Here is a 27832-nt window from a genome sequence, read left to right as displayed (position 1 = left end):
TACGGCCGTACGGCGAGGCGCGGCTGACGGCAGTGCCGCACGGTGGTCCAGGAGGTCATACAGGAGACGGCTGTGGTCGAGGCTGCGGCTCCCGGGCCCAGGTCTCGGTGGCAGGATGTGGCGAGTGTGTGCACGGCAGGCTCGGTGCGCGGCCCCGCGGACGGGGTTTGGGAGCCCGGCCGCGGCCCCGAGGGAAGCCCCGGGAGGGCCGGTCCCAGCCGCGCCCCCAAGCCTGGCCCGTTCTTCCCACAGCAGGGCTAGAGCATTGCGGGCCTGGGGTCCTTGCTCCGCCTCCGGGGCCGTGCCACGGGTGCCTTTCCTGCTGCTGCAGGTCTTGGGGGCTCCTGGACGACGCTGGTACAGTCTTCCTCCACACCAGAAGGTGAGCCCCCCCCCCCCCCCCCCCCGCTCAGACCCCCGGGGTCAGGTGCCTTTCAGACCTGGACCAGCTGGTGGGAAGGCCTAACCAGAATGAGACCACCTCCCCACTTCAGCCCAACCCCATTCTGGTGCTGGAAGCCGGGAGGAGACTTGTAACGCTTCTGGGACTGCGCGTGAATGACAGAATGGAAATGTCAATTGAAAAGTAGCATCCTTCTTGTCAAATCCACTGCAGGGGGCTAAAGCAAAGAGTCATAGCATCCCACGGGTTCTTAAAAAGGCCCCCTAAGCCAGTGAAGGGATTATAAAGAGGTAAGAAACAGTGCTACCCTTTTTTTTTGGGGGGGGGGAAGCAGGTGCTATCTCTCTCTCTTTTTTTTCCAGGTTCCTTTGCCTTCTCTTTCCCCTACAATGCAGGCAGGGACCATTGCCCGCTGGGAGAAAAAGGAAGGGGAAAAGATCAATGAGGGTGACCTTATAGCTGAAGTAAGTAGTTTGCAGAGATGCTTAACATAAAATGTTTCAGAATGAGGTGTTTCATAACTAACTTTGCCAAACTAACTTTGAATTCTGTACTTGAGTAGTAATTTGGTCTGCTGCAGTTCTCTGAAATATCTTTGATAAGTTTGTCAGTGCTATAAATGGCCTAGCAACTTTTTATATGAGAAATCTTTAATAGCTTCTGTGATCTCTTTACAAAGGTGGAAACTTTATTTCTACTTTTCTCGTGAATTTTTAAAATGCCAGATTTAAGTTAACAAATGCCAGACCAACTTTAAGTATATAAACATACCATGTCTTGTATTTAAAAGGTTGAAACAGATAAAGCTACTGTTGGATTTGAGAGCCTAGAAGAGTGCTACCTGGCTAAAATAATTGTTCCTGAAGGTACCAGAGATGTTCCAGTTGGAGCAGTCATCTGTATTACTGTTGAAAAGTAAGTACTCCATTGATTTCATCATATTGTGCAATAATTGAATTATTGATGTAAGAGATCGTCTGAAGTTGTCTTGCCCTCCACCACTCATAGGGAAAACTAAAATGTCCCTATATTTGTGTGTTTTCCTCGTGCCTTAGAATGGAGGATGTGGATGCATTTAAAAATTATACCCTGGATTCCACAGCAGCAACCACTCCCCAAGTTTCTACAGCTCCTCCCTCTGCTCCTGTGGCTTCATCACCTTCTCTCCAGGCTCCAGGGAGCTCATATCCTCCTCATTTGCAAGTAAGGCTTAACTATTGAACACTCGAAAATATACGTTTTGAGTTAATTATTCCTTTACATGTGTGTTACTAACTGAAATATGTTATGAATGAAACAGTTTCAGAGTAAATAGCAAGCATGAAAATTCAAAAACGTTCCCATGCCTGGAGAGTTCACTTCAACCCATTTTGCCTTTCAAAATATCCCTTTAAAATTAAGGTCAGGGGATACCTCTTCTGTGAAGCCATAGTTAATTCTATTAGTTTTTAAGTATTCATTCGCTTCTATTTACCTGTATATGTACGAGTTGTATTTCTTAGTCCAATATAAGCTCCTTAAAAGCAAGGACTTATGCTTTTTTGTTTTTGTATCCCCAGTGTCTGGCACAGTCCCTTCATTACTTTGTTAGAATTTAATAAGTGTGTGAAATGAATCCTATTCACACTTGTGACCTTGGACAGCTCCTTTAACCTTTCTGAGCCTGGGTGTGTTTCCACTTGTAGAACTAGATTTAGGAGTTAGAAGCTTTCTTCTTTCCATGATGGGGACATTGCAAGTATGGTAAATTAAGCCCATAATCATTTTTTATAAATTTTTGCTTTGTAAACATAGTATAATTTAAACACAGAGATAGGTTTATTAACTTCCTTTTCTTTGCATTTGATTAATTGTACTTTAAATTTAAATTAGGTGATTCCTATTTTTTGTTTTGTTTTGTTTTTGTTTTGTTCCTATGTTTTGTTTGATATATAGCTTTCAACTACATGGAGCCAGCAACATTGAGAGTGTTTATTAAGTTAGAAAATTGACAGAAGTTAAAGAGTTTTATATGTTTAAAAACGAGCATCTTAGAAATAATATCACTGTTTAGAAACAAAATGTTAAGTAACAGTTTTTGACAATAAACCAATTAGCAAAATAAACATTGATATAGGTTAGAGTTGCTTGAAACAGATCTAGTATCTATTTATGATAGATTTATTTATTAATTTTCAAGATCAAGAGCAGAAAATATCTTGCAATATTCTTCCCCTACCCCCAAAAAAAGTTAGATCAAGTATTTATATAGTTCTGTCCTTTACCACTCTTAAAGTTGTAGAGGTTTCCAAAGAGGAAATGTTTCTTTTGGCATGGGAGGGGATATAATGCCATGCTCTTGCAGTCTTCTTGCTATTACCAATGAAAAGCTGGTATATTCAATTTAAAATTGTATTTCTTCACTCTGTGTATCCTTGTTACATTTCCTTGAATAAGATATAATTGTGCCCCTTCTCCTTTTTATTTTGTTATTTTCTCCTTTATATGACATTTTCAAAAATTTTCCTTAATCATGCATTTTAGATAAGTCATGGATTTAAAAAAAAATTACTCCTTAATCTTAGGAATTAAATAATGATACAATTTGAAAAGAAGATTGCTTTTGATCTGGGTCACCTGATTTATAGTTGTTGGGGATATCTGAGTAAAGTACCATTGTGATAGGAATTACAGAATTATTGTGGCTCCTTTGACAAGCTTATCAATCATTTTTGTATAAAGTGCTATTAAGAACCTGCTATGAAAAGTTTAAAAATTCCTGTTGGAAAAGTTTTGTTGTTTAATTATCATTTCTTCTTTAGAGATATTAGCGTCAGGAATGCTTCCTTTGAGTAAAAAGACAAAATCAAAATTTTCTTTTAAAAATTTCTTAATTCATCAGTTAGGATATAGCAAAAACCCCTATTCATAGACTAGACCGGGCCATGGTCATTCCATAAAAATAGAAATTGAGTTTATCCCAAGAATAAGTTGTTGGGGCAGCTGGGTAGCTCAGTGAATTGAGAGCTAGGCCTAAGAAACTTGAGGTTCTGGATTTAAATCTGGCCTCAGACACTTCCTAGCTGTGTGATCCTAGGTGAGTAAATTAAGCCCTGTTGCTTACTCCTTAATGCTCTTCTGCCTTGCAACTGATAAATGGAATTGATTCTAAGATAGAAGGTAAGGTTTTTTAAAAAAAGAATAAAATGTCGTAGCTAGAAAAGAAACTTTATGCTTAAATTTTTGTTTTGGTATTAATAATGCTTATCCAGAGATAAGCTAACTACTTATGAGATATCTTGAGAGAAAAATCTCAACAGATTTCTTAAGTTGTCTACTACTCTAGAGAAAGAGTATTCATAAGTATTCAGATTCCTATTTCATAGGAAATTAAACTGGTACAGAACAAATTTTGTAGGTAAAATATAATCAAAATGTTGGAAAGTTACTGAGACTCAAGTTTCTTTCATGACCAGAATATGAAGAAGATTTGAAACTGGTTTACCATTTATTGTTCCTGTGCCATAAAATTGGTATTTCTGTTAATACAGTATAAGAAAATACTGTATTTACAGATACCAGATAGAATGTGCCTTCCTGGTTCTTCTCTTGAGGCTTACTATTATGCCCATAGTGCCTGTCTCCTAGTCTGATGCAATATCTATACGAGTGTCTTTTTTGTTTGTTTTTTCATTTTGTAGGTCCTGCTTCCTGCCCTCTCTCCCACTATGACTATGGGCACAGTTCAGAGGTGGGAGAAGAAGGTGGGTGAGAAATTGAATGAAGGAGACTTGCTGGCTGAGATAGAAACTGACAAAGCCACAATAGGTGAGATTTTTACCTCAGAAACTGACAAAGGTGTATAGCTATAGAGAAGGGGTAGAAGATTGCTATCCTACCCTGAAAAGATTGTGTGAAAACATGAAGATTTTCTAACTGGTAGAATTTATCTTTTGAAGACAAATTTCACAGTGAAACTGGGCACATACTCCTTTATCAGTGACAAATAGGGTTCTCATCCACCCAGTAAAATGTCAGTTTAGAAATTGTGTTTGGACTAGAGTTTGTTTCTCAAGCAATGATTGTGATACTAGATATTTCTAGGAAAAGTTAGACTCTAGAGGGGGTATTCTTACAAATAAGAAGGGAGGAGAAACAAAGAGAGTTAAACAATCTTCTTTGGAGTTCTTTTATGGCTTGCTCAGTTTCTTTTTCTGAGGTTGCATTAATTTTTTTCTATTAAGGCATTTTATAGTTTTGTAAATATCTTCAAAACTGACCATTTTATTAGCATATCATAGAACAGAATAGTTTCTGATATCTTTATTTCTTCATTTTATGTGAATTTTCATTTTTCATACAAGCAATTTGATTTTCTTTTCTTTTTAATCAAATTACTAATTTTTTTCCTAAAACTAGCTCTTAGTTTTAATTTATTGAATGGTTTTGGATTTTTCTGCTTTCAGTTTTGTTACTCTTTGATTTTTATATTTTGATTTTGGTACTTAGTTTGATTTTTTTTTTAGTCTATCGTTTTTCTATATTTTTTTAGTTGCATGCCCAATTCATTGACCTTTTTTTTTCTTTCTCTTTTGTCGATGAAAGTGCTTAGAGATAAACATTTTTCCCTAAGGACTGCTTTGGCTGCATCCCAAAAATTTTGGTATGTTGTCTCATTGTTATTTTTAAAATGATCTATTATTTCTATGATGTGTTCTTTGGCCTAACAATTATTTAGGATGGCTTTTTATTGAGTAGAATTTTCATTGCATTGTGGTCAGTAAAGGATGTTCTTACTATTTCTATTTTTCTTTCTTTCTTTTTTTTTAAACATTATTTTATTTGGTCATTTCCGAGCATTATTCATTGGAGACAAAGATCATTTTCCCCCCTCATCCCCTCCCCACCTATCCCATAGCCCACACGCGATTCCACTGGGTATCACAAGTGCTCTTGATTCGAACCCATTTCCATTTTGTTGGTGTTTGCACCAGAGTGTTTATTTAGAGTCTCTCCTCCGTCATATCCCCTCAACCCCTGAAGTCTAGCTGTTGGTTTTCCTCGGTGTTTTATTTCTATTTTTCTACATTTATTTGTAGGTTTTTTTTTTAAATGTTTTAATACATGGCCAGTTTATGTAAAGGTTCCTGTCATGTTGTACTGAGAAGTATGTTGCTCCATTCATTTCCTTGACAGTTTTGTCAGAAACCTATCTTTAACTTTTATAAAATTCTATTTAGAACCTTAATTTTTTTTTGTTTTTTGTTTGTTAAACAGTTAAATTAGTCTCTTGTAATAAAAGTATTATATTTTTAGAGGTTTATTAAAGATTATTAGAAATCAAAGATACAAATCAATAAGCCACATTTCTAGGGCTGATAAGCCCATTCAGTTTCACTTACTACATCTTGAGAGACGCATGTGCTTAGAAGCGGAAGCAGAGAGAGCAAGTAGGTGGTACAGTCAGTTTAAATACAATTGTTGTTTTTGCCCTCAGGTGAGGACTCAGGTGAGATTATAGGGCATTCTGGGAAGTGCCAAGGATTTCTGGGGATTGAAGTCTGGGGTTCAAATCTCCACTTTTACATTAGACTTTTCTAGGTTTGAAAGGAGTACATTGAAGTCCCCTCATTATTAGAGTTTTACTGTTAATTTCTCCTTATTCTTTTGAGTATTTAGATACTATGCCATTTGTTACTAATATGTTAATATTGATATTAGCTCATTGTGTATAGTGCCTTTAGACATATAGGTTATTTTTGTTGTCTCTGAGATCTTGATTGGTATACCTACCTTTTTTTAAGATGATGTGATTTTTAGCCCTTTATTTTTACTGTGTAAATTTTCATTTTTAATGTGTTTCTTATAATGAGCATATACTGGATTCTGCTTTCTACTCCAATCTGCTATCCTTTTCAGTTATATAGGGGACTTTATCTTATTAGCAGTCACAATTATGATTGTTATTGTGTATGTCCCTCCATCCTATTGGCTTGTATTTTTTTCCTCTCTGCCCTTTAAAAAGGCAATGGGAAGAGGAGAATGTTCTTAACACTAATATGATCTATATTTGGTTTAGTCTTCTTCCACTCCTTTGTTCCTTGTCTCTTCCCCTCCTCTTCATAATTCACCTTCTGAGATTTTTTTGTTTATGACTAAAATCCTACCTTTAGTCTTCCCTCTCTCTTATCTCATAATCTCCTTTCACAGTTTCCTTCTATTTCCCTTTTGAGTTGAATGTATCCCTACACCAAACTTGGGTGTGTTTGTGTATTTAATTGTATTTTCTGCAGTCCTCTCACTGACTCAGATGAAAATGAGGTTCCAGTGATATACTAGCACCCTCCCCTTCCTCCTTGTTTCTGACTGTGTACTTCTTTTATGTGAGATAGTAAGTTCTTATTTCTTCCCTTTTTTTCTAGTGATACTGATTGTTTAATCTAATCAAAACATAACAAAGGTCCTCTGTCTTATTAACCCTCTAGAATATTTGATACTATTAGGATTCTGAGGGAAAACTTGTTTCTTCTGTGAGAAAACAAAAACTTTTTCTCTGGTTTCTTCTAGATGCTCATACATGACTATATTTGATGACTCTGACTCCTATGAGTGTGTTTCATTTTTTCATTTTCTGTTTAGCTCTTTTCATCCAAGGTGCTTGAGAATCTTCTATGAGAGAGAGAGAGATACCATCTCACCTGTAACATTAGATATGACAGAAAAGAAAAAGGAAAATGCTAGAGGGAATATGGAAAAATATTAATATATTATTGCTAGAGTTGTGATATGATTCAATCATTATGGAAAGCAATTACACATAAAAACAATTTGTTGTTGGCTGACATTTTTCTCCCTCCTTTCTTTCCCTCTCTTCCCCAAGGCAGTAAATCGTTTGAGGTTATATTGGCACTTTCATGCAGTTCCTATTTCCATATTGCTTATGTCCTGATAAAAGACACACCGTGCATACAATAAAAATCACATGAAGAAATCAAGTGGAAGATGTCATGCTTTGATCTACCTCAGACTCCAGTAGTTGTTTTTTTTGTCAGTCCCCTTTTAATAAGCTGTTTTCCTTCTGGATCTTTCCTTTAGAATTCATTGTTTTCTAGTTCTATCATTTTAAGCTCCCATTTCATTTATATTTTAAAACTCTTGTTTCATTACAGTCTAGTTAGCTTTTTGATCGGGTTGTATTTTTCATTCAGACTTTTCTTGTAAAGTTATTTATTCTTCTAGATTTGTCTCTTTAGAGTCATCCATAACAGTTCTTTGTTAATAGTGTCTTGTGTACTCATTCTTCTAGCCTTATTTCTTGAATTGGGACAGATTCTAGGTTCTTTTGAAAAGGATGTTGGGGCTTTGTATGATTCTGAGATATTTATTTGGGTTCTTGCTTCTTTCCTTTCAAAGTATATAATTGACTTCCTTGTGTGTGATTATTTTTTAATTAATTTATTTAAATTATTTTTTCTAGTTACATGCAAAACCAATTTTTAACATTTATTAAAATTTTGACATCCAGATTCTTTCCCTCCCTTCCTACCTCTCCCTCCTTCAGAAGGCAAGCAATTTTATATTGATTATATATGTACAGACATGCAAAACATATTTCCATATTAGCCACATTGAAAATGAAAGCAGACCAAAAATCCCTAAGAAAAATAACATTTTAAAAGTATGCTTTGGGGGCAACTAGGTGGCTCATTGGATTGAGAGCAAGACCTAGAGACAGGAGGTCCTAGGTTCAAATCTGGCCTCAGACATTTCCTAGCTGTGTGACCCTGGGCAATTCACTTAACCCCCATTGCTTAGCCCTTCTGCCTTGGAACCAATACCCAGTATTGATTCTAAGATGAAAGGTAAGGGTTTAAAAAAAAATTAAAAGTGCTTCAATCTACATTTAGACAGCATCAGATCTTCAGATCTTCTGGAGGTAGAGAGTATTTTTCATCATAAATCCTTTGAGTCATTTTAAATTTGCAGTTTTCTAATCACTAGTGATTTAGAGCATTTTTTATATGACTAGATAGCTTTGATTTCTTCTGAAAACTGCCTGTTCATATCCTTTAACCATTTATCAATTGGGATATGACTATGTTCTTGTAAGTTTGACTCAATTTTCTATATATTTGAGAAATAAGCCCTTTATGGGGGAGACTTGCTATAAAATCCCTGTTTTCCTGTGTAAGGGTTAAAATTAATGGTTTGATTAAAATATGAGAGAATGTGGTCGCTAAAATTATAACTCAAGTCAAAAATGACCTTCCAGCAGCTTTATTTACAAAATAGAGGGAAAGAGTAAGGTAGAGAAATATGAAAGAGGGAAGAGTGAGAAGTCTGGATTATCACTCTAAGTATTTGCTCCAGCCCCCGGCTCTCCTCTGGCAAGGCTCCAGAAGCCCCAGCTAGAGAGCCCAGAGGTAAATTAAGCAAGAGGTTCACTCATGCAGCCTCCTCTGAGAGGTCTGGTGTTCTCTCCAGAAGTCAAGAAAGAAAGGTCAGCTTTTTCCACTCACCAATCCAAAGTCCAAGGGGAGAAGATGCCAGAGCATCTTACCAAATGCTAGAGTCCCAGCTCCACCCTGAATAAGATGGTCCTCCACCAGCCTCCATAGCCTCAAAAAAGCTTGAAGACTCGCTCACAGGAATTTTCAGCCACTTTTAAAGACCCTTCTTTTCATCACTTCCTGTGTCTTCCTCTACTTTACGGGGACCAATTGCAGTGTATAACTTTGCTTAGGACTGCCCAGAGGTCAGTCAGTTGTTTCTGAGTTGTCATCCACTTTAGTATGTGACCTCCCCCACTTAGGGCATATATTCTTCTGGTGATTAATTTTAAAAGTAGGCAGGGGAGAGCTAATCCCATCTTCATACCCTGGTTTTCTGTTTTCCTTTCCAATCTTGTTTGTATTTAGTTTTGTTTTTACACAGTTTAAAAAATTTATTCAGATTTATCCATTTTACTTCTTGTAATGCTCCATCTCCTGTTGTGTCATAAATTCTTTACTTATCCATAGATCTGACAAGATATTCTATACTCCTTATTTGCTTATGATATCCTTTGTCTAAATCGTGTGCCTGCTTTCAATTTATCTTAGAATATGGTGTGAGATGTTAGTCTATATCTAATCTGCCAAACTGCTTTCCAGTTTTTCTAGTAATTTTTGTCAGGTGATGAGTTCTTGTCCTAAAAGCGTGGATCTTTGTGTTTATCAAACATAATTACTATGGTCATTTATTACTGTTTATTGTATACTTGGAGCATATATGGTATTCTGAGAGGTCTAGCACCTTAGGTGTGAAAGATTGTTAAGCCCTTTTCTGGGTTGCTCATCAACTTTTGGTGTCCATCTTTCATCATTTGCCCAACTCTCATGTGTGGCTCCAAGAAAATGTAATATGTACTGCTGCCCCATACTGGTAGACCATCTTGGTAGATGGGCTAATAATCAATAGGCCTCAGACCTGATAGTGGGTTAGAGGAGATATCTACAGCATGCGCTGACTTCCCCAGGTGGAATGGGCAGAGGAGCACAATTTGTTCTAACAGTCATGAAGACAATTGAAGCAGGTGCTGTGAAACTTTGAGCTTGGTCAGACCCAATGTCGTACCCTGCATCCCCAGCCATTAACAGTCAGCCTGACTTTTGTTTTGCCACTGGATTTAAATGACTGCAAGAAAAGATGAGGCTGATGACTAGAGTGCAACTCTGTCTTAATTAAATCTAATTCAGGAGCAAGTCAAGCTATCACCCTGTGATGTCATTGGACTTCTTTGAAAATGAACAAAAAACATTGTGTACCTAATCTATTCCACTGGTCCAGCATTCTATTTCTTAGCCAGTAACAGGTTGTTTTAGTGATTACTCCTTTATAATACAATTTAAGATCTTGTCCTGCTAGGCTACCTTCTTTCACATTTTCTTCATTGGTTCTTTTGCTATTCTTTACATTTTTTTTCTAGCTCTAATTTTTTTGGTAGTTGGATCAGTACCAGACTAAATTGGTAAATTAATTTTGGTAGAATCATCTTGTTATATTGGCTCAGCCTACCCATGAGCAATTAATATTTTTCCAGTTGTTTAGATCTGCCTTTATTAGTTGCAGTTCTAGGATGGAAGATGTCATGGTCATTATTAGGTATGATGTGAATTTCATAGTTTTATTGGAGTAGATCTGTAGAAGTTTGTGGCCTGCCTCTGATTCAGGTTCTTTTTTGGCAGGAAATGAAGCATGTGATTTCATGTACTTTCTCAAATAGATAACGATAGGCATCTGTATTTGATTCAAACCAGTTCCCACGTTAAAAAAAACAACAAAAAAACCACCATACAAACATAGATAGTTGATTCATTTAGAGACATGAATGTCTGGCTATTTGATTCCATAGGATTGTCTGATGACCTGTTTTATTTTCCCAGAGTGTAAAACAACTTGCTAATGTGCCGTTAGGCATATTAAAAAAAATGATTATTAGGCTCTTACATTACAGTTTGGTATGCTCATACCCTTGACACAGGATGGTGTGCCTTGAGACAATTTGGGAGTAATTTCCATTCAGAACTGTAATCAATATCTGTAGTGTAAACAACAGCTATCTATCTCTTATCTTCACAAAACCATATACTTAATTTTATTCACCCTAAAGGATTCATTGGATATTTTCTATTAAGATTAATGTCAGAAGTAGTTTGATAATATAAAGGGAATTTTCTTCATTTAACATCTTCATGCCTTGCCCCATGCGAAATAGTGGAAACTTTTGTGTCACCTTATTTTTTTCTTTTTATTAAAGGTTTTGAAGTACAAGAGGAAGGATATCTGGCAAAAATTCTTATCCCTGAAGGCACGAGAGATGTCCCTCTAGGAACTCCACTCTGTATCATTGTAGAAAAAGAAGCAGATATTCCTGCATTTGCTGACTATAGGCAGACCGGAGTAACTGATATAAAACCCCAAGCAACACCATCCACCTCACCCCCGGTAGGTATGACTGGAATTGAAGGAATGAATGAGAGGAATATTCTTTAATGTCTCAAGGGTATTCACCTAATGGTGAATAGTTTGTCCTTATAGTTGTGTTTCCTGCTGTCTTGGAATTTGCTACTGAGACTAAACCAAATAGAAAATCCCTATTGATGTGACATATCTTCCTACTTTAGATGTAGATTTCATGCTTTTGAAAAGAAAGGTAATTTCCCACTCTATTGGCATCATAGAATCAATTAGATGGACTTTAGAGGTTACTAATCTAATTTCCAGGATAAAACACTTTTATAGTGTCTTTGAGAAGAGGTACTGATTGAGTTTGTTTTTATAACCCTTACCTTCTCAGTATCAATTTTAAGACAGAAGAATTGGCAAGGCCTGAGCCTATGTTGGTGAACCTATGGCACAAGTGCTGGAGGGGGTTGTTTCTTCCCCCTCTCCACCATACCTGAGGACATTTCTCACATCACCTGCCCTTCTACTCAGTAGTCCATTGGGAGAGCTTCCTCCCTCCCCTGTCTGGGGTCACATGCAGCTCACATGTGGCATGGGGATGCAGTTTGGGCACTCAGTCTCTAAAAGGTTCACCATCAGTGGCTTAGGCAATTAGGGTTAAGTAACTTGTCCAGGATCACATAGAAATGTCTTGAGGCTAGATTTAAACCCAAATTCTTCTGACTCCAGGCCTAGTGCTCTATCTATTCAACAAAAATCTGTTTTCTTGTAACTTCCATCCATTGGCCATAATTCTTTTCTCTGAAGTCACAGTAAATAACTATATGTTATCCCAAGATAAAGTTTAGTATGTTTAATAAATCTTTAGTATGCCTTTTAAGTCAGCCTGTCTATATTCTTATGGTACTCTCCTAGTCTCTACAAATTATAAATCAGCAGTAATTTGTATTAGGTAGGTTTTAGCTTAAGCTCTTTTGTGAAAACATCAAACACAGAGACTCTTCAGCTGGTTATAGAAAATATGCCTTTCCCTCATTTACTTTTTTTTTAGCATTCAGGAACTTTTAAGAATTGCCTTAAAGTCAGGCCATTAAAGTTCCAATAAAAGTCTTTCACTAATAGTCTTCTTTATACTTGTGTTTTTCATAGCTGGGTATGACCAGAAAAATGTCTTTTGAAAAACCCAACTTAAAAAATATAATTGTAATATACTGAAATTCCTGCCATTAGCATGGCCTAATACAATGTAGATGTCTTTTTTTTTTTACAGTCATTTTAGAGCTTCATAGGATCATAAAATTAGGTCCTCAAATTTCTCCTCTTCATTTTATAGATGAAGAAATAGGCTCAGAGAGGTTAAATGACTTGACCATGGTCATATAAATAGCATTTGAAGTTGGTCTCATTGACTCCAAGGCTGAGGTCTTATCCATGATCTCAGTTTGCTTTTCATGCTAATTAGATACCATTTCAACCATAACATATTCCTGTGGGAATTATAGTTGAGGAATCTCTACTCTAGAATCATTCTAGAATGTACTTGAGCCTAAAGTAACATTGTATTATATCACCTAAGATAATTTAAAAAATAATCTCATGTATTTACCAGCCAAGTTATATTTCAGAGAAAACTTTAGCTCTCATACTTGTAATGGTGGAGAGTGATGTGATAACTTGCTATTTGGTGTAGTAGGATGTTGTGAGGAGTAAGCAAATGTATGAACTCTCATAGAAAAGCAAAAATGATGTAATTAAAATATCCATTGACTTAGAAGAAAAGTTCTACTCTTGACCTTGGAGATTGAATTTTACCAATGGGATCCTAATTATCACTCCTTACCTTTTTAGATTGCTGCTGTTCCTCCTACACCCCTATCTACACCCACTGCACCTTCAGCCTCCCATCCAGCTATGCCTACTGGTGCAAAAGGAAGAGTATTTGCAAGTCCTCTTGCAAAGAAATTGGCAGCAGAGAAAGGAATTGACCTTAAACAAGTGAGAGGTAAGTCTTTCTCTGAAAGCTGTTTTTACTAAATGTTCGATTAATTTTACTTTTTTCTCTTTTTTTATATCACCTTGTTTTTTTGTTTTTGTTTTGTGTTAAAATCCTTACCTTCTATCTTGGAATCAATACTGTGTATTGGTTCCAAGATAGAAAAGTGGTAAGGGCTAGGCACTGGGGGTCAAGTGACTTGCCCAGGGTCACACAGCTGGAAAGTGTCTGAGGCCAGATTTGAACCTAGGACCTCCCATCTCTAGGCCTGGCTCTCAATTCGCTGAGCTACCTAGCTGCCCCCACCTTGTTTTCTTAATATGATCCTCCCCCACTTTTTTATAAGAGATAGCTTTCCCTTATAACAAGGAATAGAAAGAAAGCATTTCAGCAAAACTAGTCCACCACATCAAAGTCAGCAGCTGATGATGTATTCCATTTCAGTGGTCTTCCATTCTTACTCTCTTTCCTCCTTCCTCTGATCTCACACATAAGGAGAATCAAATTCTCATATCCCTCTTCTGGGTCAAACTTGGTCATTAATATTATATAGTATTCAGTTTTGAGGGATTTTTGGTTTTCATTTAAATTGTCATATTCATTTTGTATACAGATCTCTTGATTCTTCTTATGTCAATTTGCAGTAGTTCATACATCTTCTCATTCCTTCCTATATTCTTTTTTTTCCTTCCCATATTCTTGATATTCATTATTTCTTATTCCACAATGATACTCAGTCACATTGATATACCAGTTTTGGTTGCATATAAAGCCACTTAGCTGCCCCCCTAAATGAAATTTTAAAGAGATATTTTATGTTCATTTTTCTTTGGAATGTGGCAGGGCACATACTGTCCAGAGCTGGGGAGGAGCAAACCCTTCCCTTTTATGTTTTTGCAGTCATAATAGCTAACATTCCATGTTACTTACAATGTGCCAAGCACTCTCTTAAGCACTTTAAAATTATCTCATTTGATCCTCACAATAACATTGGGAGGCAAATGTTCTTATCCCCATTTTAAGGATGAGAAAACTGAGGCAGACAGAACTTGTCCAAAGTCACACAGCTAGTAGGTGTCTGAGACCAGATTTGAATTTCCTGATTCTAGGCTCCATACATTATGCTACCTGAGCTGCCCCTATATTAAAAAGGGGAGCCAGACTACTTTTAAAGTTCTGCATATATTAGAGTATAATAGTTGGATTAAAACAAATTCATGTTTTAGGAAGCTATTGGACTTTGTCCAGTAGCAAGAAGAAATCTGTCAATGCGAGCTTGATTGGTATAGCAGTAATAATTACACTAGAAATCCAGTTGTATTTTTATCTCAATATATGTTGTGCCTTCCAGGAACCGGGCCAGATGGTAGAATCACCAAGAAAGATATCGAATCTTTTGTGCCTTCAAAGGCTACTCCTGTGAGTTGAATTTGGTTCCTTTTGCATATTGCTCTCTGTGAGGGCAATCTTTTGCAACAGTATTTTCTCCTAATTATTTGGTTTGCATGTTGAATATTATATACAATACTTTTGTGTGAAATTGATACCAGAAATACAAGATTTTCTCTGTTTCTATTTAAACTTAGCAGTGTACACGTATAAGTGTTCTGCCATTGATGTACAGAGATGTCTTGCTGACAATGTCAGAAATGTTATATTTTAAAGTATAAACAATGGGTTTTCACCAATATCTTCACATAATTTTATCTAATTCCAGTTGTTAACAGGATAATTAGTCCTGGCTACTGGTTTAAATCTAGGATCATATTACAGAGTGGATCTTAACTTGCTCACATTGGCATCCCAGATCTTGCCCTCATTAGGCCATTTTGGTTAGAGAATCATGTTTATAAGCCATTTAATAAGACTGCATTTAAGTTATTACAGTTGATACTTTCTTTTAAAATAAAGTCATAGTGATCCTTCTAATAACTGTATTTTTTTAGCTCAATGCTTTAATTTTATTAATTAGGAAATTCCCTCTACATCTGTATATCAACAACTGTTCTTCATTTTATGGTTTTAGAGAATTATCTTTTTTGAAGTTATGCAACTTGTCTGTTCATAGCCAGTTTGTGTCAGAAGCAGGATTTTAACTCAGATCTATCTGACTTCCAAGCCCAGTTCACTAATCATACATTCTGTTTCTCAAACTCTGGAAAGGGGTGATAATATTTGTTCTTCTATTTAAGTAGAATATTCTTATTTTAAAGGGTTATTCACTTTTGTAAAAATATTGGGGGACAAATTGTTCCAGTCTAAAAACTACTCATTGGCATATCCTATGACATAGGGGAAACATATCTTTTCCTTTGAAAAAATTGAATTTTTGTTCCTGTATCTCTAAATAGGCCACTTGACAATATTGAGCTGTCCATTAAGAATCTTAGCCTAAGTTATTCTGAGATTGGTTCCTAGTTTTTAAGTGTTCTTTGTTCTCTGCAGGCTCTTCCTCCAACAGCGGCCATGCCTGCACCAGCTCCAGGAGTAGCAGCAGTTCCTACTGGCATTTTTACAGATATCCCAATCAGCAATATTCGTAGAGTAAGTGTGCTGCTATAAATCTAGAACCAGCTGTTGGGTTCATTATTAAGCTGCTAGGTGTAAACTGGTGAGAAAGTGATTCTTTAATTAGAAGCAAAGATGACTGAGATGTTGAGGTACTTGAGATTAATCAGTGACTTTGATTTACTTTATTTTATAGAATAGGAAGATAAATTGCAAACTCCTATTCCTTAAGCCTATTGACCTGTTTCATTGTTGATTGGTTTGCCAGTTCGTAATTATAAAGATTTATTGGGGGAGGGTAGAGATGGTGAAATATTTGCTTTAGGTTATCATTTATAAGTATGCCCAAATGACATTTTTTTTTTGTTTTAGGTTATTGCCCAGCGTTTAATGCAGTCCAAGCAAACAATACCTCATTATTACCTTTCCATAGATGTAAACATGGGAGAAGTTTTAGAAGTACGGAAAGAACTCAACACAGTAAGATGTTTGGAAATTCTTTTTTTTTCCTATATGCTATGTCTTTATACTAGTTCTGTTGAATAGTAGGTATTACGAAAAACCCTTGATTGGCTAATTGTAGCTTAATAAGACCACCTTAAAAATTTGTTTTTGTTCTTGATTAAACTGCCATGAGGACTGTCCATAATGAGATCAATTTTTTGCCTTAACAGACATTTTGATATTGGGTTATCTCAGATTTTTATGTTTACATCCTCCTAATAGGTGTTCAGCCTTGTGGAAGAAATAGACAACATAATCCCTGAAGCTTACAATGGCAAAGACCAGGAGATAGGATAGGATATGTATCTATAATGTAACAAAACTGTACAAAAAATGAAGTTCAATGCTATATGTTGTTGTATACAAAGAGTTTAAGGAGTCTTTGGGAACTGTTGGGGAAAAGTTTGTCCTGGAAGGATGTATAGAATTTGGAGAGTGTTTTATAATAACATTAGAAGAGCAAGTAGAATTAAATTAGGATCATAGAGCTGAGATTTTTCCTGAAAGAAAGTGATCTAGAACCTTGAATTAATGTTTTCATAGTTGAAGATGCAAAAAGAATGTTAAATGAACTTCAACTTTTCACTGACTAGATCCATTATCCTTATATTAAATGGGAGAATTTCCTTATGCTAAGTTTTTTCTTTAAAATTTTTTTTCCTTTTAAACATTATTTTATTTGGTCATTTTCAAACATTATTCATTGGAAACAAAGATCATCCTCCCCCCCCCCCCCCCCCCCATAGCCACGCGCAATTCCACTGGGTATCACATGTGTCCTTGATTCGAAACCATTTCCATATTGTTGGTATTTGCATTAGAGTGTTCATTTAGAGTCTCTCCTCAGTCATATCCCCTCCACCCCTGTAGTCATTTCTTTAAAAATTTTAACCTTTAAGGGGCAGCTGGGTGGCTCATTGCATTGAGAACCAGGCCCAGAGATGGGAGTTCCTGGGTTAAGATCTGGCCTCAGATACTTCTTTGCTGTGTGATCCTGGGCAAGTCATTTAACCTCCATTGCCTAGCCTTTACCATTCTTCTGCCTTAGGACCATTACATAGTATTGATACTAAGATGGAAGGTAAGGGTTTAAAAAAAATTAACATTTCAAGGTGGCTCAGTGGATAAAAGCCAGATTTAGAGATTAGGAGGTTCTGGGCTCAAAACTGGCTTCAGACATGTCTTAGCTGTGTGACCCTGGGCAAATCAATTAGCCCCAATTGTCTAGCTCTTACTGCTCTTCTGCCTTGGAACTGATACTTAGTTTTCGTTCTAAGACAGAAATTAAACATTTTACTAAATCAGCATTTAATGCTTGTATATCTAACTCATATTGCTTTCTGCTAAAAATGTAAATGGACATTTCTACCAGCCATCTATTTAGATAAGATCTTGCATCATGTAATGCCTTTACTTTTAAGATTGTGCAGTTTGAGGCCTTTTGGAATAAAACATTGGCAACAGGTTGTCTTTTTTCTTTACAGATATTGGCAGGAGGCAGTAAAATTTCTGTCAATGACTTTATCATTAAAGCTTCAGCTATGGCATGTTTGAAAGTACCTGAAGCAAATTCTTCTTGGATGGATACAGTTATAAGGCAGTAAGTATACCTTTATTGAGGTAAACTATTAATCACTAAGTTTTTATCAAAGTAATATGTTCATCATTGTGTTAGTTGAAGGGGAAAAAATAGAAACAGAAGAAAAGTTTTCTTCCTTGGATGAATATCTGGTCATGAAAATAATGTATACCTATGAAAGAATTCAAAACAATACAAAGATAGTATTTGGTTTAATGTTAAATTTTGTTACACATTCTTAGTATTCAAAAAAGTATTATATATTTGCTTTCATAACATTCAACCAGTGTATAGAGCACTGGACCTGAAGTAAGGCAGACTTGAGTTCAGGCTGACCATGAACTGTTTACTGGCTATGTGACCATGGACAAGTCATTTAACCTCTTAAAGTTTCCTGACCTGTAAAATGAGGATAATATTAGTACCTACCTCCCAAGGTTGTTAAGAGGATCAAATGAAATAATATTTGTAAAAAGTGCTTACCTGGCTCATAGTAGGTATTATATAAATACTTATTCCCTTCCCAATTCTCCCCATACCCTGATGGTAGGGTCAGAAAACTTGGATTTGAGGTGCAGCTACATACATACCTTTTAATAATTGCATTAGGTGGGGCAAGTCACTTTGATATTAGGCCTGTTCTAAGAAGCACCAATGTAGTAAAATAAGGACCCCATAATAAAGCTTTTATATTTTTTGTCTTTACTTGCCTACCTTATACTTGCTAGGTGCCTGAGCCCTAGGACAGAGGCCAAATATCTTGTTTGTTTGACAAATAGGCCCTGAATGACTACTGAAGATACTTCACACATGTTTGATACCACTACCAAAGAGAAAAAACCATTATGGAATCTATGAAGTCTATTTTTACTTTTAGCCAGTATGACTAAGCTGGAGAATCACTAGGTTAGTAGTCTTAGGAAGTGTACTATTATGAAAGGCTGGTTCAGATCCTGATTTTGACATTTACTACTTGTGTGACCTTGAGTATGTAATTTAACCACTCTGAGCCATAGTTTCCTCTTCTAAAACTGGGGATGAGATATGCATTACCTACCTCACCAGGTTGTTCTGTGGAAAATATAGATGACTCCTAGGAAGCTAAAGCAATTTACACACCAGCTTGATGTCCCACAAACTCTTCTGAACCAAGGTTTTGGGCTAACTGGGAGTCAAGAGATTGAACTATAGATACACAATTTTTGTACATAGCAGCTGCAGCTAAAAATAGGATGTACCTTTGTAGAAAGTACTGTTAATCTCATCTTGATCTTTTCATCCAAACCTGCACAGGCATAGATAGTAGTCATTCATTGTTAATAGCAAAGGTTAGCAACATATATATTACACATATACACATGTGTTTGTATATTTCTTTTTCTAATTGTTATTCTTCTGTGTCATGAACCCCTTTGGCAGTTTGGTGAAGCCTGCTGTTCTCAGAATAATATTTCTATGTAAAATATAGGAATTACAGAAGAATTCAATTATATTGAAGTATGTTTTTTAGATGTTAATTTTTTAAAAACAAAGTCACAGACCAAATCCAAAGTCCATATTACTTAGCCTGACATTTTGAGGTCTTCAGTCTGGCCCCAGTAGATAGAGTATTCCCATCTGCCAAATTGGTCTTATTCTATATTGTGTGTTTCTCTGGATTTGTCCCATTTCTCCCTTCTAAACCTGAGAGTATGATATCCTCTCTGATAATCCTAGCTGGGACTAGGAACCTAGCCTGTGATAAGCTCTAGCCTAGATAACACTACTGCTTCACAGAGTGACAGAATTTGAAGATTGAAAGAGACTTTGTTGGCCATTTGGTCTAATCTATATGTAAAAGGAATCCTTCACTATAACATACTCAAAAATTGAGGCTTTGCTTGAAGCAAAGAAAATCCACCATCTCTCAAGGGCATCCATCCCAGTATTTCTAGACTTTCGATGTGATCCCTTTTCCTAATCACTTCAGCTAGAAGTGATCTCTCTCCCCCATGAACTTCCATCATTTTAGTTATAAATTAATTTGCATAAAAATGCTATATAAATGTCAGCTGTAATTAATGCTACTTAAAAAAAATTTTTTTTAAACCCTTACCTTCCATCTTAGAATCCATATTGTGTATTGATGCCAAGACAGAAGAGTGGTGAGGGCTAGGCAATGGGGGTTAAGTGACTTGCCTGAGGTCACACGGCTAGGAAGTGTCTTAGGTTTAATACTACTTCTTAAATTTTTTTTAAATTTCCTTTGCTTGAAAGTAATAATTAATAACTTCCAATTATTCCAATCATATTTCCTTTCCAGAAATCATGTTGTTGATATTAGTGTTGCCGTCAGTACTCCTTCTGGACTCATTACACCTATTGTATTTAATGCACATATAAAAGGACTGGAATCCATTGCTAATGATGTAGTTTCTTTAGCAACCAAAGCTCGAGAGGGTAAACTTCAGCCACATGAATTTCAGGTAAATAATTTATTTTATGTTGGCTTTAAAAATATTAAAACATTTTCTTGCCTTTGATCCTGTCACTTGCTATGATCATGATGAAGACATTCTGGATTTTGTGTTGTAGGAAATTAACCATCATTCTCATTTGTGTACAGTGGCAGTTTCACAACACCTTATTTGTTATCCTAAATAGAATTATTAAAAATTTAAATTTGAGATTAATTTAAGACTAAGTCTGGTCATCTTGCATTTTCTGACGTTTTGAAAATTCCAGAGTGGTTAACCTTTGTGCCATTACCTATTTATGCAGTAAGCATTAATATTTACATTATTTGAAGGAATAAATGAAAGGATTTTATTTTTCAAATATTACACTGTCTTTTTTTCTCTCCTCCATTAGGGTGGTACTTTTACCATCTCCAATTTAGGTATGTTTGGGATTAAGAATTTCTCTGCCATTATTAACCCACCTCAGGCATGTATTTTGGCAGTTGGTGCTTCAGAGAATAGACTGGTTCCAGCAGATAATGAAAAAGGGTAAGTGTTCACGGGGAAAAATAGTTTTTAAAATATTAGGTCATTTTTTTATTCTACTTTTATAGTCCAGATGTTGATGTATTTATCAGAACTAGATGAGTAAAATTAGAAAAAAAAATTTATATAGCAGAACTAGATAAGTAAAATTAGAAGTATAGAATCCAATTCTTTGGGGGCAGAGACTGTCTTTATCTTGTTTCAGATGTAATAAGCTATAAATTTCCTATTGAAAACTTTATTTTTAGAGAGGTAGAGCCAAGATGGTGGAGAAGGTACACAGACCTATCTGATCTCTCTGAAATTATCCTCCCCAAACTGTGATATAATGTCATAAAATGAATTATGGAGTAGCATAACCCACAAAAAGGTTGAAATATTTTTTTAGCCCAAAACAACTTAGAAGGCCAGTACAAAAGATCTATTGCGGGGCAGCTAGGTGGCTCAGTGGATTGAGAGTCAGGCCCAGTGATGGGAGGTCCTGGGTTCAAATGTGGTCTTAAGACACTTACTAGCTGTGTGACCTTGGGAAGGGAAAGTCACTTAACCCCAATTGCCTAGTCCTTATCACTCTTCTGCCTTGGAATCAATACTTAGTTTTGTTTGCACAATTCAGAAGATAACAGGGCTCCCTTTTCTGGTTCTGCATGCAACTCTTGCCATATTGCCTATCTACAGATTCTAGTCAAAGTCCTGGGTTGAATTCACAGAATGAAGAAAAGCACTAGCATATACTAGTGCTTATGGCCATTGGGGAACAAGGGACCCTGGTCACAGTTCCAAGGTGGCAAAGAATACTTGTGGTTACTCAGATCAGAGCACAATCCAGGAGAGTATTAAACCCACCTCTTATAACCATGTTGGAAGAAAACAGATAACTCTTTTTGAAGGCAGCTACACAAAGAACCTGAAACTTGGAACAGTGCTCCCTTCACAGTTACAGAGCCCAACTTTAACAGTTTTTAAAGTTAAAAGAAAATGAACAAACAACAAAAAAAAGAAACTTGGCATAGAAAGTTATTTGGTGGAAATTTTGGTAGAAAAAACTAAAAGACAACAAAGACAATACTGTTGCATTCAAATCCTCCAAGAAAAATAATTGCTCTCAAGTCCCCCAAAAATTAATGGATTAGCTCAAAAAAGATTTTAAAACTCAAGAGAGGTAGAAGAAAAACTGGATAAAGAAATGAAAGTAATATAGGAAAATCATGAAAAAAGAGTCAATAGCTTGGCTAAGGAGGCACAAAAAATACTTGAGAAATTAATTCCTTAAAAAGCTGAGTAGGCTGTTTAGTAAAAGATTTACAGAAATCTACAAATAAGTAAAATTGGCCAAATGGAAAAAGAGGTACAAAAATTCATGGAGGAAAAGAACTCTTTACAAAGTAGAATTGGCCAAATGGAAAAGGAAGTATAAAAGCTCATGCCTTAAAAATTAGAATTTGACAAGTGAAAGCCAATGCCTTTGATATCAAGAGAAAAAAGTCCAAAGAATGAAAAAATGGGGAAAAGTGAAATATCTCACTGGAAAAAGAAATGACCTGGAAAATAAATCCAGGAGAGATACTCTATGAATTTACTAGACTATCTGAAAGCCATGATTAAAGAGCTTAGACATCATTTTTCAAGAAATTGTCAAGAAAAACTAAACTGCCCATATATTAAAAACTCAGGGCAAAATAGAAATGGAAAGAATCTGCCAGTCACCTCCTGAAGGAGATCCTAAAAGGTTAACTCCTAGAAATATAGCCAAATTCCAGAACTCCCAGGTGAAGGAGAAAATAATGTTAGCAGCCTAAAGAAACAATCCAAACATTTTAGCAGCTTCTTCAGTGAAGGATCAGATGGTCTGGAATATGGTATTCTGAGGGCAAAGGAGCTAGGACTTCAAGAATCATTTACCCAGCAAAACTGAGCATAATCTTTTAGGGGAAAACATGGGCATTCAATGAAATGGAGGCCTTTCAAATATTCCTAATGAAAAGACCAGAGCCGAGTAGAAATTTTTCTGAAATACAAGGCTCAAGTGAAGCATAAAAAGGTAAGCAAGAAAGAAATCAAGACATTCAATAAGGTTAAACTGTTTCCGTACCTACATAGATGATTCTTATAACTCTTAAGAGTTTATAATTGTTAGGGCAGTTAGAAAGAGTATACATAGAGGGCAAGGGTGTGAGTTGAATATGTTCTTTCCATCTTGGAATCAAGATTGTGTATTGGTTCCAAGGCAGAAGAATTGTAAGGATTAGGCAATGGTGATGAAGTGACTTGCCCAGAGTCACACAGCTGGATAGTTTCTCAGGTCATATTTGAACACAGGACCTCTTAGTCTCCAGGCCTGGCTCTTACTCCACTGAGCCACCTCCCTGCAAACTGATAGGATGTTATCTTAAAAAATAAGATTAAGGCATTAGAGGAATATATTTGGGAGGAAGGGGAAAATAGAACAGAATAAATTATCTTAAAATAAGTATGAAAGAGCTTTGAGGGTACAGGGTAAGATGGGGGAAATGTCTGTGGGAGCAGATGAACTTTACTCTCATCAGAATTGGTTCAGTGAGGGAAGAACATACACAATCAATTGGTTATAGAAATCTATCCTACTCTACAGAAAGTAGGAGGGGAAGGGGAAGACAGATTTCTGTACCCAGTTGGTTGACAGAAAAGAGGACAAGTGGGGGATTTGGTTAGAAACTAAACAGGGAAATAAGTTGGAGGGTAATACACAGTAATCATAATGGTGTAAAAATTTTTTATTTAAGTTTCTAATAAAGGCCTCATTTCTCAGATACACAGTGAAAAGAGACTTGTATAAGAATACAAGTCATTACTTAATTTAGAAATGGTTAAAGGATGTGAACAGGCAATTTTCAAAGTAATTAAAGCTTTCTGTAGTCATGCAAAAAAAATGCTCTAAATGACTATTAATTAGAGAAATGCAAAACTCTGAGGTACCACCCCACATCTGTCAGATTAGCTATCATGACTGAAAAGGAAAATGACAGAACTTGAAGAGGATGTGGGAAAATTGAGACACTAATGTCCTGTTGGGATAGTTGTGAACTGATTGAACCATTCTGGAGAGCAATTGGGACCTATCCCTAAAGGGCTATAAAATAGTACATACCATTTAACCCAGCAATACCATTATTAGATTTGCACCCCAAAGAAGTAAAAAGCAAAAAAGGGAAAGACTTGTATGTATAAAAATACTTAAAGCAGCTTTTTAGGTAGGGGCAAAGAATTGGAAAATGAACGGATACCCATCAATTGAGGAATGACTGAGTAAGTTATAGTATATGGTTGCAATGGAATACTATTGTGTTGTAAGAAAGGATAAGCAAAAGGGGCTCAGAAAAAACAGAAAAGACTTACATGAACTGAAGCAGAATGAAATAAGCAGAATGAGGAGAACATTATACACAGTGACAGGAATATGATACAGTGAACATCCACAAATAACTTAACTATTCTTAGCAATACATTGATCCAAAACAGTCCCAAAGGACTCATGATAAAAATACTATCTGCTTCCAGAGAAAGAAATGTCAGAATCCAGACCAGAAGTATTCATATGGGAAAATGTTTTGCATGATTATACATATAAAGTGATGAGATTGCTTACCATCTCACTGGGGAAGAGGAGATAATTTGATATTCAAAATCCTTTTTTAAATGTCAGAAACTTTTTACATAATTGAGAAAATAAAACTTTAAAAAAATTATTCTTCCTTGATTGTCAAAGGACTGCGCTTAAATTTTTCAAGCAATAAATTTATGGGAGAGAGTTGCCACAATTAATAGGATTAATATATGCTCGTGAGCAAGGTTTTAACTTTTTTTTTTTTAACCCTTACCTTTCATCTTAGAATCAATACTGGGTATTGGTTCCAAGGCAGAAGAGTGGTAAGGACAATGGAGGTTAAGTGACTTACCCAGGGTCACACAGTGAGGAAGTGTCTGAGTTCAAATCTGAACTTGGGACCTCCCATCTCTAGGCCTGGCTCTCAGTCCACTGAGCTACCCAGCTGCCCCCTAAGGTTTTTACTTTCTGAGATGGCTACTTATGGCCTGAAAATCCAATGACTACTTTCAGAGTACCTAATTTGTGTTTGTTTTTTCCTTAGATTTGATGTAGCCAGCATGATGTCTGTTACACTCAGCTGTGACCATCGGGTCGTGGATGGAGCAGTTGGAGCTCAGTGGCTTGCTGAGTTCAAAAAATACCTTGAAAAGCCTATCACTATGATATTATAACTACCTTAAGCAGTTTCTACACTATCCCAATTATATTGTTCATTCTTAGTAAGATATTTATGTCAGTTATTAAACAAGGTGGTTTATTTTTTGTTAGCCAATTATTTTTATTATCCATTTTGTACAGTTAAGTTATTTGTAATGGTCATTACTGAGTTGAATGAACTCTAAATGCCAATTACAACCAACCATTGTGCAAGTTTTTAATAATTAAAACATTCATCCAAATTCTGTGTGTTCCCACTGAATCGACAATGGCCTTTAATTAACCTTAGTAGTTAGCATTTCCACTGGGAAATGCAGTAAAGTAGCTTGGGGAGGGGGTGTTAAAATTCCAATTTCTTTGGAATTTAAGTTGGATTTGGTTTTCTCAGCTACCTGATCCCTGTCAATGTGGAGGGAGTTAAAGCCTTATCAAAAAATAAAGTCATAAAATAGTATCTTATTTTCTAATCTTCTAAAAAAATCGATCATCTACTTGACTGCTTCCTTTTACACTTTTCTATGAAATAGGATGTATACAATTGTTTACCATCTTGTGATGAAGACAGTATGAAATGTAAGCAGACTTTTTTGCAGGACTCAAGTGAGACATATTTAAGTAATTTAAATATGAGTTAGAATTTCATCACTTGCAGTTGATATTTGTATTATTCATCAGACTGTTACAGCTGTAGGAGTAGAAGAAACTTTATACTCCAAGAGTAATTGGTGGTTATTTGTGAGTAAATCTCAAATGGATTCTATATTCATTTTGGAATTTGGAAAACTACACCAAATAATATTGTTAATGTACATGTGTAAAATGCTGGTCACTTTTGTTGGACATGTGCCAAACCCATTCATTGTCATGTTCAACCTGAAAGTATAAAGAGAGGTAGTAACAAGCCACTGGAAATGGTTTTTTAAAAGAGGACTAAAGAGAGTCATCTATTTGGTCAGTGAGACTGTTAAGAAGACAAAATGTTAAATATGTAAAAAAAAGTTATTCTGTACCCTTTTGTTTGTCTTATGTAAAATAAGAATATAGTGAAAGTTATGTGAAAAAATTTATCTTCTGGTGGGCAAGTAAATATTTTATAAAATATTACTCCATTTTGCTCCATTTCATTATAGTTTGCTTTATTTCTTTGAGCGTGGGGTCATGTATGGAATAATCGAAGATATTATCAGTTCCAGGCTTTCTATTGAATCATTGTATTTTAATAATTGTTTGGAATTGTTAATGACAATTTAAAATAAATTTGACCAGTTCTTTGTTTCTGTGTGTAGTATATGGACCTAGCTCTAGGTACTTTGAGCCACAAGTTCACCATCTCATTTTTTAACCTTTTTTTTTAAGCATCTGAGCAGATAGTTATATGGTGCACGTGTATAACTGACACTCCATTCTATCCTTGTGATTCACCCTGATGTACAGTTATGAAAATGTAATCTTGGAAACTAATCTGACCTTGGTCAGAGGTGATTCTAGTTTGAACTGAAGTTATATAGGAGGAAATAATACAAGGGACCATTGTCAGAATGAGGCAGATTGGGTGAGAGTTTGTCAAACTTCTTTGCTGTTGCTATTACTTAAGGCTCTATACTTCCCTTGTAGAAGGAACAAAACCCAGAAGGTTGCATATTAATAAAAATTACTTTAGTCTGAATTATGGTAATTGATCTGGAATGTTTGATAAAATCTATTTTCTTATCCCATACTTAAAAAAACAATTAGGAATAGTGCTCTTTATTTTAAATGAGTGTTAAAAAATTAAAGTAAATTATTCATTTTTAACGTGTCTGGTTTAATTTTTTGTATGTCAATATTTGGGCATTAGCTTTAACAGACATCTATGAAAGCTATTATGTAGGTTTTAATAGAGAAACCTTTTTATCTAAAAATTTGTTCATAGAAATTGATCAAGTAGGAAGTGTTAGTTTTATATAATGGGAAGCTGCACTGCAAGCTTGAAAATATTAGATTGTGACACCTGGTGGCAAAACAAGTATTTTTATTGCTGAGACATGGAAGAATGGGCAATATAACCCAGAACTGTGAGTCAGGAACAGCCCAGATAGGGCCTTTATCAAGGTAGTAGTGTGGGTATCATGAAAACGAAGCAGTTTTTTAAAAGACTCACAGTTATCTGATAGTTTCTAAGAGATGGAAAAATTAGGTATGCCTTACTAAATTTTGCTTTATTAGATAAATTTACAGGAAAATATTTTCCTCTAAATGGAGGAATAACTTTATTGCCTATCCTAAAATATTTTCCAACTCCAAGAAAATAGATGTCCAGGAGATTCACTTAGTTTTAGTATAAAGTGTCCTACTAGACATTAAAGGATAAGATTCTAATTTTAGGATTGAATGAAATGTATTTCTGCCTCATCAGTAGGGAACAGGCAGTGTTTTGCAAACAATCTACAAGCCACATCTTTACTATCACAATTGATTGAAAGATGTAGAGGTACAAAACCCTATTGTGCTTATTGTTTTTTTCAGCTCTTACTTTCTGTCTTAGAATCAATACTATGTATTGGTTCCAATGCAGAAGAGCATAAGGGCTAGGCAATGGGGGTTAAGTGACTTGCCCAAGGTCACATGGCTAAGTAGTGTCTTGAGGCCAGATTTGAACGGAGGACCTTTCCTCTCCAGGACTGGCTCTCAATCCACTGAGCTACCTAAGCTG

General features: G+C 35.8%; 1 protein-coding gene across 1 annotated transcript; it reads left to right on the top strand.

Moving 5' to 3' along the window:
* Positions 1-26934, top strand: DLAT (dihydrolipoamide S-acetyltransferase). Its single transcript, XM_001381290.5, has 14 exons — positions 1-382; positions 766-867; positions 1194-1318; positions 1459-1606; positions 4084-4210; positions 11181-11368; positions 13178-13331; positions 14674-14741; positions 15768-15866; positions 16203-16310; positions 17819-17934; positions 20216-20378; positions 20764-20900; positions 25025-26934. Exons 1-14 carry the CDS (start codon positions 116-118, stop codon positions 25152-25154), a joined length of 1932 nt encoding a protein of 643 aa, XP_001381327.1. The 5' UTR covers positions 1-115; the 3' UTR covers positions 25155-26934.
* The last annotated feature ends 898 nt before the right edge of the window (positions 26935-27832 follow it).

Source organism: Monodelphis domestica, chromosome 4 (assembly GCF_027887165.1).
Source record: "Monodelphis domestica isolate mMonDom1 chromosome 4, mMonDom1.pri, whole genome shotgun sequence".
NCBI lineage: Eukaryota > Metazoa > Chordata > Mammalia > Didelphimorphia > Didelphidae > Monodelphis > Monodelphis domestica.
This window is presented reverse-complemented; position numbering and strand designations above follow the sequence as displayed.